The sequence below is a fragment of the Oncorhynchus nerka genome, linkage group LG7 (assembly GCF_034236695.1).
Source record: "Oncorhynchus nerka isolate Pitt River linkage group LG7, Oner_Uvic_2.0, whole genome shotgun sequence".
NCBI lineage: Eukaryota > Metazoa > Chordata > Actinopteri > Salmoniformes > Salmonidae > Oncorhynchus > Oncorhynchus nerka.
The window spans coordinates 4450195-4465194 of record NC_088402.1 but is presented as its reverse complement, the minus strand read 5'-3'; the positions used below and the strand labels follow the sequence as shown (position 1 = coordinate 4465194).

General features: G+C 42.3%; 1 protein-coding gene across 1 annotated transcript in view; it reads left to right on the top strand.

Annotated features, from left to right (window-relative positions):
* Positions 1 to 15000, top strand: part of csmd2 (CUB and Sushi multiple domains 2) — a 726975-nt gene that overhangs the window by 625193 nt on the left and 86782 nt on the right. The window contains exon 24 of the mRNA XM_065020074.1: positions 975 to 1148. Coding sequence (XP_064876146.1) covers positions 975 to 1148 — 174 coding nt within the window. The remainder of the gene's footprint in view (positions 1 to 974; positions 1149 to 15000) is intronic.

Sequence of the window (15000 nt, the reverse complement as noted above, 5' to 3'; positions counted from 1 at the left end):
GACTAGGGTCTTCCTATAGAGTAATGCTTTTCATTGGATGTAGACTAGGTCTTCCTATAGAGTAATGAATATCATTGGATCTAGACTAGGGTCTTCCTATAGAGTAATGAATATCATTGGATGTAGACTAGGGTCTTCCTATAGAGTAATGAATATCATTGGATGTAGACTAGGGTCTTCCTATAGAGTAATGAATATCATTGGATGTAGACTAGGGTCTTCCTATAGAGTAATGAATATCATTGGATGTAGACTAGGTCTTCCTATAGAGTAATGAATATCATTGGATGTAGACTAGGGTCTTCCTATAGAGTAATGAATATCATTGGATGTAGACTAGGGTCTTCCTATAGAGTAATGAATATCATTGGATGTAGACTAGGGTCTTCCTATAGAGTAATGAATATCATTGGATGTAGACTAGGGTCTTCCTATAGAGTAATGAATATCATTGGATGTAGACTAGGGTCTTCCTATAGAGTAATGAATATCATTGGATGTAGACTAGGGTCTCCTATAGAGTAATGAATATCATTGGATGTAGACTAGGGTCTTCCTATAGAGTAATGAATATCATTGGATGTAGACTAGGGTCTTCCTATAGAGTAATGAATATCATTGGATGTAGACTAGGGTCTTCCTATAGAGTAATGAATATCATTGGATGTAGACTAGGGTCTTCCTATAGAGTAATGAATATCATTGGATGTAGACTAGGGTCTCCTATAGAGTAATGAATATCATTGGATGTAGACTAGGGTCTTCCTATAGAGTAATGAATATCATTGGATGTAGACTAGGGTCTTCCTATAGAGTAATGCTTTTCATTGGATGTAGACTAGGGACCTACTGGCTAAGGTGTAATAATATTTGTGAACATATGACTGATGTGTTTTGGGATAGTGTTGACAGCTTGTATTAACTTTAGACATGTATAGTGATAGATTTTCTCTATATTTTCCTTGTCTCCATAGCGATCACATGTGGTCATCCAGGCAACCCTTCCTTTGGCTTTACTCAGGGAACGCAGTTCAACCTGAACGATATTGTGCACTTCGCGTGCAACACCGGCTACGTCCTGCAGGGGGCGGTTAAGTCTCACTGCCAGTCCAACGGACAGTGGAGCAACACCCTACCCAAGTGTAAAAGTAAGTCTGCAAAATGTACGGAGAGGACCGTGTGATTTAATTCCCTGCTATGGGAATGAGGTGATCTGTTTATGTTTAGGTAATAGATGTCTGCACTAAAGCTTATTTCCTGGCTTAATTTGTGATGCTGACGCTGCATGTCAGATAGCTAGTTTAGTGTAGCTTCGCAGAGTAATGTCATCTTTCCGTAGAATTAAAGAACATAGAGTACTGTCGCCCGTAAAATGTATTTTGCTCGTATTGGTCAGTGATGTTGACAGAGACTTTGGAGGGTCGGCATATACAGAGCATTCAGAGAGTATTCATCCCCTTGACTGATACAGAGCATTCAGAGAGTATTCATCCCCCTTGACTGATACAGAGCATTCAGAATGTATTCATCCCCCTTGACTGATACAGAGCATTCAGAAAGTATTTATCCCCCTTGACTGATACAGAGCATTCAGAGAGTATTCATCCCCCTTGACTGATACAGAGCATTCAGAGAGTATTCATCCCCCTTGACTGATACAGAGCATTCAGAAAGTATTCATCCCCCTTGACTGATACAGAGCATTCAGAAAGTATTCATCCCCCTTGACTGATACAGAGCATTCAGAGAGTATTCACACCCCTTGACTGATACAGAGCATTCAGAGAGTATTCATCCCCCTTGACTGATACAGAGCCTTCAGAGAGTATTCATCCCCCTTGACTGATACAGAGCCTTCAGAGAGTATTCATCCCCCTTGACTGATACAGAGCCTTCAGAGAGTATTCACACCCCTTGACTGATACAGAGCCTTCAGAGAGTATTCATCCCCCTTGACTGATACAGAGCCTTCAGAGAGTATTCATCCCCCTTGACTGATACAGAGCCTTCAGAGAGTATTCATCCCCCTTGACTGATACAGAGCCTTCAGAGAGTATTCATCCCCCTTGACTGATACAGAGCATTCAGAAAGTATTCATCCCCCTTGACCGGTTCCACATGTTGTTGTTACAGCCTGAATTCAAAATGGAAGACATAGTTTTTTTTTATCTTACTCATCTACTCACAATATAATGAAAAAGTGAAAACATCTTTATTTTTTTAATGTTTATACATTTGCTGAAAATGAAATATTGAAATGTCTCATTTACATACGCATTGACACGCGTCAATACATGTTAGAATCACCTTTGGCAGTGATTATGGCTGTGATTTTGTCTGTGTCTCTTAGAGCTTTGCCCATATAGATGGTGCAATATTCATAAAACAATTATTTAGAAAATTCTTCAAGCTCTGTCAAGTTGCTTGTTAATCATTGCTAGACAGACATTTCAAGTCTTGCCATAGATGTTCAAGCCGATTTAAGTCAAAACTGTAACTAGGCCACTCAGGAACATTCAGTGTCTCACCAGTGTTATGGGAATACGACTTTCCCGAATTGGATCCTTTGTTCATACTTCTCAGGGCAATTTAACTTATCCCAGTGGCTGCTCCAAGATGCCGCAGGTGGAGAAAAGGTATTCGGAGTGGACTTCTAGTCTGACTCAGGAGGCGTGCACAAGTTCAGTCTCTGGATAATAAAGTAGACGAGCTCAGGGCGAGGATCTACTCCCAGAGATCAAATCAAATCAAATTCATTTATATAGCCCTTCGTACATCAGCTGATATCTCAAAGTGCTGTACAGAAACCCAGCCTAAAACCCCAAACAGCAAGCAATGCAGGTGTAGAAGCACTACTTCCAGATCTACTTCCAGAGAGACATCAGGGACTGTAACATACTATGTTTCACGTAATCATGTCTCTCTCCAAATATACTGTCCCTGTCCATACAGCCAGCTGGGTTCTCAGTACATCGCACAGACCGGAATAAAGAACTCTCCGGGAAGAAGAAAGGTGGAGGTGTATGTTTCATGATTACCTACTCATGATGTGATCGTGATAATGTACAGAAACTAAAAGCCCTTTTGTTTCACCCGACCTACAATACTTCACAATCAAATGCTGATCGTATTACCTCACAAGATCATTTTCTTCGCTTATAGTCTTCGCTGTGTATATTCACCCTTAACCTGTTGCGACGGGCAATCCCGTATCCGGGATCCTATTTATAGCCTCAAGCTCATTACCATAACGCAACGTTAACTATTCATGAAAATCGCAAATGAAATGAAATAAATATATTAGCTCTCAAGCTTAGCCTTTTGTTTAATTAACAACACTGTCATCTCAGATTTTCAAAATATGCTTTTGAACCATAGCTAAACAAGCATTTGTGTAAGAGTATTGATAGCCTAGCATAGCATTAAGCCTAGCATTCAGCATGCAACATTTTCACAAAAACAAGAAAAGCATTCAAATAAAATCATTTACCTTTGAAGAACTTCAGATGTTTTCAATGAGGAGACTCTCAGTTAGATAGCAAATGTTCAGTTTTTCCAAAAAGATTATTTGTGTAGGACAAATCGTTTTGTTCATCACGTTTGGGTAAGAAAAAACCCGAAAATTAAGTCATTACAACGCAAACTGTTTTCCAAATTAACTCCATAGTATCGACAGAAACATGGCAAACGTTGTTTAGAATCAATCCTCAAGGTGTTTTTCACATATCTATCGATGATAAATCATTCGTGGCAGTTGACTTTCTCCTCTGAAGAAAATGGAACGCGCATGGATCTGGAGATTACGCAATAATTTTGACGGAGGACACCGGGCGGACACCTAGTAAATGTAGTTTCTTATGGTCAATTTTCCAATGATATGCCTACAAATACGTCACAATGCTGCAGACACCTTGGGGAAACGACAGAAAGTGCAGTCTCATTCCTGGCGCATGCACAGCCATATAAAGAGACATTGGAACACAGGAAATTCAAAATCTGGACCATTTCCTGTATGAAATTTCATCTTGGTTTCGCCTGTAGCATTAGTTCTGGGGCACTCACAGATAATATCTTTGCAGTTTTGGAAACGTCAGAGTTTTTTCCTTCCAAAGCTGTCAATTACATGCATAGTCGAGCATCTTTTCGTGACAAAATATCTTGTTTAAAACGGGATCTTTTTTTATCCAAAAATTAAAAGAGCGCCCCCTATCTCAAAGAAGTTAAAGCAGATATCACGTAGGCCCTCAAAAAACTACACTGTAGTTTGTGCAAACTGGAAACCACATATCCTGATGCAGCATTAATTGTAGCTGGGGATTTTAACAAAACAAATTTGAGGAAAGTTCAATCAACACATTGACTCTAGTACTCACGCTCCCCCGCCCTCCCTTTTTGGCAAATCAGATCAAGACTCTATTTTGCTCCTCCCTTCTTATAGGCAGAAACTCAAACAGGAAGTAACCATGTTAAGGTCTATTCAATGCTGATCTGACCAATCGGAATCTATGCTTGAAGTTTGTTTTGATCACGTGGACTGGGATATGTTTCTGGGGTTTCCTCAGAGAATAACAGTCAGGAATACACAAACACGGTGACTGAGTTCATCAGGAAGTGTATAGAGGATGTTGTCCCCACTATGACTATTAAAACCAGAAACCGTGGAGAGATGGCAGCATGCGTGAAAATCTGAAAGCGCGAACCACTGCTTTTAACCAAGGCAAGGTGAATGATAATATGGTTGGATACAAACAGTATAGTTATACCCTGCATAAGGCAATCAAACAGGCAAAACGGAATCACTAGTCGCGTCCCCAGCTAGTTAAGGACCTTACCCGACACCCAGGACCCGCCTCAATTTGCTTACCGCCCCAAAAGATCCACATGCGATGCATTCGCCATCACACTGCACACTGCCCTATCCCATCTGGACAAGAGGAATACCTATGTAAGAATGCTGTTCATTGACTATAGCTCAGCCTTCAACACCATAGTACACTCCAAACTCATCATTAAGCCGGAGACCCTGGGTCTGAACCTCACCCTGTGCAATTGGATCCTGGACTTCCTGACTGGTCGCCCCCATGTGGTGAAGGTAGAAAACAACACCTCCAATTCGCTGATCCTCAACACAGGGGCCCCACAAGGGTGTGTGCTCAGCCCCATCCTGTACTCAGTGTTCACCCATGACTGTGTGGCCACGCACGCCTCTAACTCAATCATGAGTTTTGCAGACGACACAACAGTGCCTGATTAGCAACAACGATGAGACAGCCTACAGGGAGGAGGTGAGGGCCCTGAAGGAGTGGTGGCAGGAAAATAACCTCTCCATCAACATCAACAAAATGAAGGAGCTGATCGGAGACAGCAGAGGGAACACCCCCCTATCCACATCGACGGGACCGTAGTGGAGAAAGCTTCAAGTTCCTCGGCATACACATCAAGGACAATCTGAAATGGTCCACCCACACAGATACTGTGGTGAAGAAGGCAACAGCGCCTCTTCAACCTCAGGAGGCTGAAGAAATTTGGTCCCTAAGACCCTCAACAACGTTTATAGATACACAATTGAGAGCATCCTGTCGGGCTGTATCACTGATACTGATACTGGAACTACACCGCCCGCAAAACGTAGGACTCTCCAGAGGGAAGTGAGGTCTGCCCAATGCATCACCTGTGACATACTGCCTGCCCTCCAAGACACCTACAGCACCCGATGTCACAGGAAGGCCACAAAGATCATCAAGGTCATTAACCACCCGAGCCACTGCCTGTTCACCCCACTACCATCCAGAAGGCGAGGTCAGTACAGGTGCATCAAAGCTGGGACCGAGAGACTGAAAAACAGCTTCTATCTCAAGGCCATCAGACTGTTAAATAATTATCACTATCTGACTACCACCTGGTTACTCAACCCAGCACCTTAGAGGCTACCAGTTACCACTTGGTTACTCAACCCTGTGCCTTAGAGGCTGCTGCCCTATATACATAGACATGGAACCACTGGCCTTTTTAATAATGGAACACTGGTCGCTTCAACCATGTTTACTCATTTTATATGTGTTTACTGTATTATATTCTACTGTATTTTAGTGAATGCCACTCCAGCATTGCTCATTCTTATATTCATATATTTCTTAATTCAATTATTTTAGATTTGTCTGTATTGTTGTGAATTGTTGTTGTGAATTGTTAGTGCACTGTTGGAGCTAGAAACACAAATATTTCGCTACATCCGCAATAACATCTGCTAAATATGTGTGCAGTATGTGACCAATACGATTTGATTTGATGTGTCTTGGTAAGCAACTCTAGTGTATTTTTGGCCTTGTGTTTTAGGTTATTGTCCTGTGAAAGGTGAATTTGTCTCTGTGTCTGTTGGAAAGCACACAGAACCAGGTTTTCCTCTAGGATTATGCCTGTGCTTAGCTCTATTCCATTTATTTTCATCCTAAAAAACTCCTTAGTCCTTGCCGATGACAAGAATACCCATAACATGATGTAGCCACCACCATGCTTGACAATATGGAACGTGGTACTCAGTGATGTGTGGGATTTGCCACAAACATAATGCTTTGTATTCCTGATATTCAGTACATTTCTTTGCCACTATTTTGCAGTTTTACTTTAGTGTCTTGTTGGCAACAGGAAGCATGTTTTGGAATATTTGTATTATGTACAGGCTTTCTTTTCACTCTGTCATTAGGTTAGTGGAGTAACTACAATGTTGTTGATCCATCCTCAGTTTTCTCCTATCACAGCAAATACACTCTGTAACTGCCACCATTGGCATCATGGCGAGTGGTTTCCTTCCTCTCCAGCAACTGAGTTAGGAAGGACGCCTGTATCTTTGTAGTGACTCGGTGTAATGATACACCATCCAAAGTGTAATTAATCAATTCACCATGCTCAAAGGGATATTCAATGTCTGTGTTTTTTTTAAATACTTCAATTACATTTCAGCTTTTCATTTTGAATTAATTTGTTAATGAACCTTTCTAAAAACATTATTAAAGTGATCAGTGTTCAATGACTCTATGGCAATAGGACAGTAGTCTCTAAGATGCAGGTTAGAGTACCGGGTGGTAGCTGGCTAGAACAGTGACTAAGGTTCAGGGTAGAGTACCGGGTTGTAGCTGGCTAGAACAGTGACTAAGGTTCAGGGTAGAGTACCGGGTTGTAGCTGGCTAGAACAGTGACTAAGGTTCAGGGTAGAGTACCGGGTTGTAGCTGGCTAGAACAGTGACTAAGGTTCAGGGTAGAGTACCGGGTGGTAGCTGGCTAGAACAGTGACTAAGGTTCAGGGTAAAGTACATAGTTGTAGCTGGCTAGAACAGTGACTAAGGTTCAGGGCAGGTTACTGGGCAGAGGCCGGCTAGTGGTGACTATTTAACAGTCTGATGGTCTGGAGATCGAAGCTGTTATTCAGTCTCTCGGTCACAGCTTTGATACACCTGTACTGTCTCCACCTTCTAGATGGTAGTTGGGTGAACATGTGACCTTCTAGATGGTAGTTGGGTGAACAGGTGACCTTCTAGATGGTAGTTGGGTGAACAGGTGACCTTCTAGATGGTAGTTGGGTGAACAGGTGACCTTCTAGATGGTAGTTGGGTGAACAGGTGACCTTCTAGATGGTAGTTGGGTGAACAGGTGACCTTCTAGATGGTAGTTGGGCGAACAGGTCACCTTCTAGATGGTAGTTGGGTGAACAGGTGACCTTCTAGATGGTAGTTGGGCGAACAGGTGACCGTACAACCCTCTGGAGAGCCATCCGCTTGTAGACAGTGCAACTGCTGAAACAGCCTGACAGGAGCTACTCAATGGTGCATCTGTAGAAGTGTCTTAGGGGCCAACCTGAATTAATTAAGCCTCCTGCACCTTCTTCACCCCACTGTCTGTGTGAATGGACCATTTCAGGTTGTCTGTGATGTGCTTGCCGAAGAACTTGAAGCTTCTCACCTTCTCCACTGCAGCCTCATTGATGTGTATGATCAGCTGCTTCATCTTGTTGACGTCGAGGGAGAGGTTATTTTCCTGCCACCACTCCACCGGGCCTCTCCCTTTCTCCCTATAGGCTTTCTCATCGTTACTTGGTAATCAGTCCGACCACTGTTGTGTCGACAACAAACGTGATGATTGAGTTGGAGATGTGAATGGCCACGCAGTCATGGATAAACAGGGAGTACAGGAGGTGGCTGAGCACGCACCCTTGTGGGTTCAGGATCAGCATGGCGGAGGTGTTGTTGCCTACTTTCCCCAACTGGGGTCGGCACATCAGGAAATCCATGACGCAGTTGCACAAGAAGGGGTTCAGACCCAGGGCCCCCGAGCTTAATGATGAACTTGAAGGGCACTATGGTGTTGAAGGCTGAGCTGTAGTCAATGAACAGCATTCTTACAAAGGTGTTCCTCTTGTCCAGATGGGATGGTGCAGTGGGCAGTGCGATGGCGATTGCATCATCCGTAGATCTGTTGGGGTGGTATGCAGATTGTGTCTAAAGCCCTCAAACTCAACTCTGGATCTCCAAACCAGTTTCTCTGCTTTTTTTATTTATTGTTCCCCGTAATCAGGGACTGATTTACATTTTCATTTACATTTAAGTCATTTAGCATTTAGACCTGGGACATCAGATTTAATTCATCATCAGGTAGAAGAGAGTCCGTACCTAAGTTCTACCTCCTGGTCTACAGTGGAGTGGGTCCTGGGTGTCAGGTAAGAAGGAGGTGATATGATCCTTAGTCTCTCAAAGCACTTTATCATGACAGAAGTCTATGCTGATAGACATTTAGTTCAGTTCAGTTCACTTACTTTCGCTTTCTTGGGTACAACAGACTAGGAACGGGAGAGACTGAATATGTCATTAAACACTCCAGCCAGCTGGTCTGCACATGCTCTCAGGACGCGGTTAGGGATGCTTTATGAGTGGTAACATGCCTACATTTCTTACTCACTTTGGCCACAAAGAACGAGAGCTCACAGTCCTCGTGAGTGGCAGTGGCCAGTGTTGGCAGTTCTGTGTTTTCCTTGAAGCAGGCGAAACAGATGTTTAGCTTGTCCGAGAGCGAGGATACAATGTCCACCTTGACGTGGTAAAATGTGGTAGTTTGGGCACGCCCATGTTCCCAGACACCTTGACGTGGTAAAATGTGGTAGTTTGGGCACACCCATGTTCCCAGACACCTTGACATGGTTAAATGTGGTAGTTTGGACACGCCCATATTCCCAGACACCTTGACGTGGTAAAATGTGGTAGTTTGGACACGCCCATATTCCCAGACACCTTGACGTGGTAAAATGTGGTAGTTTGGACACGCCCATATTCCCAGACACCTTGACGTGGTTAAATGTGGTAGTTTGGGCACGCCCATGTTCCCAGACACCTTGACGTGGTTAAATGTGGTAGTTTGGGCACGCCCATGTTCCCAGACACCTTGACGTGGTTAAATGTGGTAGTTTGGGCACGCCCATGTTCCCAGACACCTTGACGTGGTTAAATGTGGTAGTTTGGGCACGCCCATGTTCCCAGACACCTTGACGTGGTTAAATGTGGTAGTTTGGGCACGCCCATGTTCCCAGACACCTTGACGTGGTTAAATGTGGTAGTTTGGGCACGCCCATGTTCCCAGACACCTTGACGTGGTTAAATGTGGTAGTTTGGGCACGCCCATGTTCCCAGACACCTTGACGTGGTTAAATGTGGTAGTTTGGGCACGCCCATGTTCCCAGACACCTTGATGTGGTTAAATGTGGTAGTCTGCACTTTTAGTTTTGCGTGAATGCTACGATCTATCCACAGTTTGGTTAAGTTCTAATCATCACAGTGGGGACAACATCCTCTATGCACTTCCTGATGAACCCAGTCACCATGGGAACAACATCCTCTATGCACTTCCTGATGAACCCAGTCACCATGGGAACAACATCCTCTATGCACTTTCTGATTAGCCCAGTCACCATGGGAACAACATCCTCTATGCACTTCCTGATGAACCCAGTCACCATGGGAACAACATCCTCTATGCACTTTCTGATAAACCCAGTCACTTAGACAGTGTATACTGTACATCAATATTATTCTCAGAGGCAACCCGGAACACTTCCCAGTCCGCTTGATCAATACAATCTTTGAAGCATAGATTTTGATTGGTCAGACCAACATTGAACAGTGATCACCACAAATGGAGGCGTGATCTGATTTGCCGAAGAGAGGGCGGGGGAGGGCCTTGTAGCCGGGGGGTAGCAATGGTTGCGAGTGCTCGATGCCGTACGCCTGGTCTTCTCTCCGAAGCAGTAGAACTGAGAGGACAAAAGCATGATCGTTTAATTTAGCCTGGTGAAAAAGGGGATTGCATTTTCCAGACAGGCGATGTGTCTTGACGCCCGTGTCTGTCTCAAAGCCCCCTCAGCTCAGGGTTTTATTCTGACAGGCACAGAAAGGGACAGCTTATGAGGCCATGGCCCTCGTGTGACAGAGCCAATCCCTGATGGAGTTATGAGGGTGTTAAAAGAGGAGAGAATAATGATAGAAAATATATTAACGTTTTAGAAGAAAGGGGAAGAGAGTCTCGGCAATGTCCTTCTTCAGTTTGAATGGGGTGTGTAGTAATGTATGGCAGTATCTGTGGGAAGTAGGGCTGAGGTGAAGGTGTCTCCACAAAGGGGAATGTACTGCAGTATCTGTGGGAAGAAGATGGAGAAGGTGTCTCCACGAAGGGGAATATATGGGAGTATCTGTGGGAAGTTGGGCTGAGGTGAAGGTGTCTCCACAAAGGGGAATGTACTGCAGTATCTGTGGGAAGAAGATGGAGAAGGTGTCTCCACGAAGGGGAATATATGGGAGTATCTGTGGGAAGTAGGGCTGAGACGATACTCGTTAGTATGTTGGCAAGAAAGCAAAACATGAAGCATATTTAACTTCTTTAGGAAAGCAACCCTAATCATTAGCCAGACGTTATAGCTTTGGTGGCTGGAATCTTTAACAATTATTCGGGCCTTCCTCTGACACCTCCTGACATCACCTGATACCCGGCTAACGGTACTGGAGCATCGGTTGTTGGACCAACAGGCAGCCATAAGACTGCTAAATAGTCATTTAACGCTACCCGCACTACCTGCACTGACAATCTTTCACAGACTCCACACACACTCACTAGACTATATACACACTCACTGGAATATATATACACACTATATACACACTCACTAGACTATATACACACACTCACTAGACTATATATACACACTATATACACACTCACTAGACTATATATACACACTCACTAGACTATATACACACTATATACACACTCACTAGACTATATATACACACTCACTAGACTATATATACACACTCACTAGACTATATATACACACTCACTAGACTATATATACACACTCACTAGACTATATATACACACTATATACACACTCACTAGACTATATACACACACTCACCAGACTATATATACACACTATATACACACTCACTAGACTATATATACACACTCACTAGACTATATATACACACTATATACACACTCACTAGACTATATATACACACTCACTAGACTATATATACACACTCACTAGACTATATACACACACTCACTAGACTATATATACACACTCACTAGACTATATATACACACTCACTAGACTATATATACACACTCACTAGACTATATATACACACTCACTATACTATATATACACACTCACTAGACTATATATACACTATATACACACTCACTAGACTATATACACACACTCACTAGACTATATATACACACTCACTAGACTATATATACACACTCACTATACTATATATACACACTCACTATACTATATATACACACTATATACACACTCACTAGACTATATATACACACTATATACACACTCACTAGACTATATATACACACTCACTAGACTATATATACACACTCACTAGACTATATATACACACTCACTATACTATATATACACACTATATACACACTCACTAGACTATATATACACACTATATACACACTCACTAGACTATATATACACACTCACTAGACTATATATACACACTCACTAGACTATATATACACACTCACTAGACTATATATACACACTCACTAGACTATATATACACACTCACTAGACTATATATACACTATATACACACTCACTAGACTATATATACACACTATATACACACTCACTAGACTATATATACACACTATATACACACTCACTAGACTATATATACACACTCACTAGACTATATATACACACTATATACACACTCACTAGACTATATATACACACTCACTAGACTATATATACACACTATATACACACTCACTAGACTATATATACACACTCACTAGACTATATATACACACTATATACACACTCACTAGACTATATACACACACTCACTAGACTATATACACACACTCACTAAAGTATATACACAGACTCACTAGACTATATATACACACTATATACACACTCACTAGACTATATATACACACTCACTAGACTATATATACACACTATATACACACTCACTAGACTATATATACACACTCACTAGACTATATATACACACGAAATACACACTCACTAGACTATATATACACACTATATACACACTCACTAGACTATATATACACACTATATACACACTCACTAGACTATATATACACACTCACTAGACTATATATACACACTATATACAGCTCCACATTGATCTGGTACTTCCTGTATATAGCTCCACATTGATCTGGTACTTCCTGTATATAGCTCCACATTGATCTGGTACTTCCTGTATATAGCTCCACATTGATCTGGTACTTCCTGTATATAGCTCCACATTGAACTTGTACTTCCTGTATATAGCTCCACATTGATCTGGTACTTCCTGTATATAGCTCCACATTGATCTGGTACTTCCTGTATATAGCTCCACATTGATCTGGTACTTCCTGTATATAGCTCCACATTGATCTGGTACTGGTACTTTCTGTATATGGCTCCACATTGATCTGGTACTGGTACTCCCTGTATATAGCTCCACATTGATCTGGTACTTCCTGTATATAGCTCCACATTGATCTGGTACTTCCTGTATATAGCTCAACATTGATCTGGTACTGGTACTCCCTGTATATAGCTCCACATTGATCTGGTACTGGTACTTCCTGTATATAGCTCCACATTGATCTGGTACTGGTACTTCCTGTATATAGCTCCACATTGATCTGGTACTGGTACTTCCTGTATATAGCTCCACATTGATCAGGAACTTCCTGTATATAGCTCCACATTGATCTGGTACTGGTACCCCCTGTATATAGCTCCACATTGATCTGGTACTTCCTGTATATAGCTCCACATTGATCTGGTACTGGTACTTCCTGTATATAGCTCCATATTGATCTGGTACTTCCTGTATATAGCTCCACATTGATCTGGTACGTCATGTATATAGCTCCACATTGATCTGGTACTGGCACTTCCTGTATATAGCTCCACATTGATCTGGTACTGGCACTTCCTGTATATAGCTCCACATTGATCTGGTACTGGTACTTCCTGTATATAGCTCCACATTGATCTGGTACTTCCTGTATATAGTTCCACATTGATCTGGTACTTCCTGTATATAGTTCCACATTGATCTGGTACTTCCTGTATGTAGCTCCACATTGATCTGGTACTTCCTGTATATAGCTCCACATTAATCTGGTACTTCCTGTATGTAGCTCCACATTAATCTGGTACTTCCTGTATATAGCTCCACATTGATCTGGTACTTCCTGTATGTAGCTCCACATTAATCTGGTACTTCCTGTATGTAGCTCCACATTAATCTGGTACTTCCTGTATGTAGCTCCACATTAATCTGGTACTTCCTGTATGTAGCTCCACATTAATCTGGTACTTCCTGTATGTAGCTCCACATTAATCTGGTACTTCCTGTATGTAGCTCCATTCTTTTGTATTTTATTCCTCTTGTTTTACTATTTATTTTTAAACTCTGCGTTGTTGGGAAGGTTTCCTATGCACGCCTTTCACAGTGGAGTCTACACCTGTTGTTGTCGGTGACAAATTGATTGGTTTTAATTTTTAGCAGCTTTGGGATATTTTTGTTGTCAGATTGATCACCTTAATTACAGTTTTCCCCTCTTTTCCCTTCCCTGTCTCTGTTTTATATTCACTCTCAGTAGAAATCTAAGTGGCCTGATGACATCTGCCTCATCCCTCATTCTCCCTTTTGTCTCTTTCCTTCTCTCCTTTCCTTCTCCCCCCTCTCCTTCTCTCCTATTCCTCTCTCCTATCCCTCTCACCAATCCTTCTCTCCTTTCCTTCTCCCCCCTCTCCTTCTCTCCTATTCCTCTCTCCTATCCCTCTCACCTATCCTTCTCTCCTATCCTTCTCTCCTTTCCTTTCCTTATATCCTTTCCTTATCTCCTATCCTTCTCTCCTTTCCTTCTTTCCTTTCCTTCTCTCCTATTCCTCTCTCCTATCCCTCTCACCTATCCATCTCTCCTTTCCTTTACTTCTCTCCTTTGCTTCTCTCCTATCCTTCTCTCCTATCCCTCTCACCTATCCTTCTGTCCTTTCCTTATCTCCTATCCTTCTCTCCTTTCCTTCTTTCCTTTCCTTCTCTCCTATCCTTCTCTCCAACCTCCTTCTCTGTCCTTCATCTTGGCTCGTGTGTGTTTGCGTGCGTATGTATATATATGTGTGTGTACCAGTGGCGGTCGGTGCGAGGATGATGAGGATGGATGATGATATTGTATTTTAATGAGCACGGCCTTTTTTCAATTACAGCATATTGGATGACTGACATTCATATTCCATTCACCCTGTCCAATGTAACATCGATAGGTTCAGGCTACTACATGATACTCTAGTTGTTGTCCCTGTACCCATCACGAGGTTGTTACAACCAAGACTATGAATGAATTTGTGCAACGTAGGTGCACACAGGTTGAGAGAAAGTT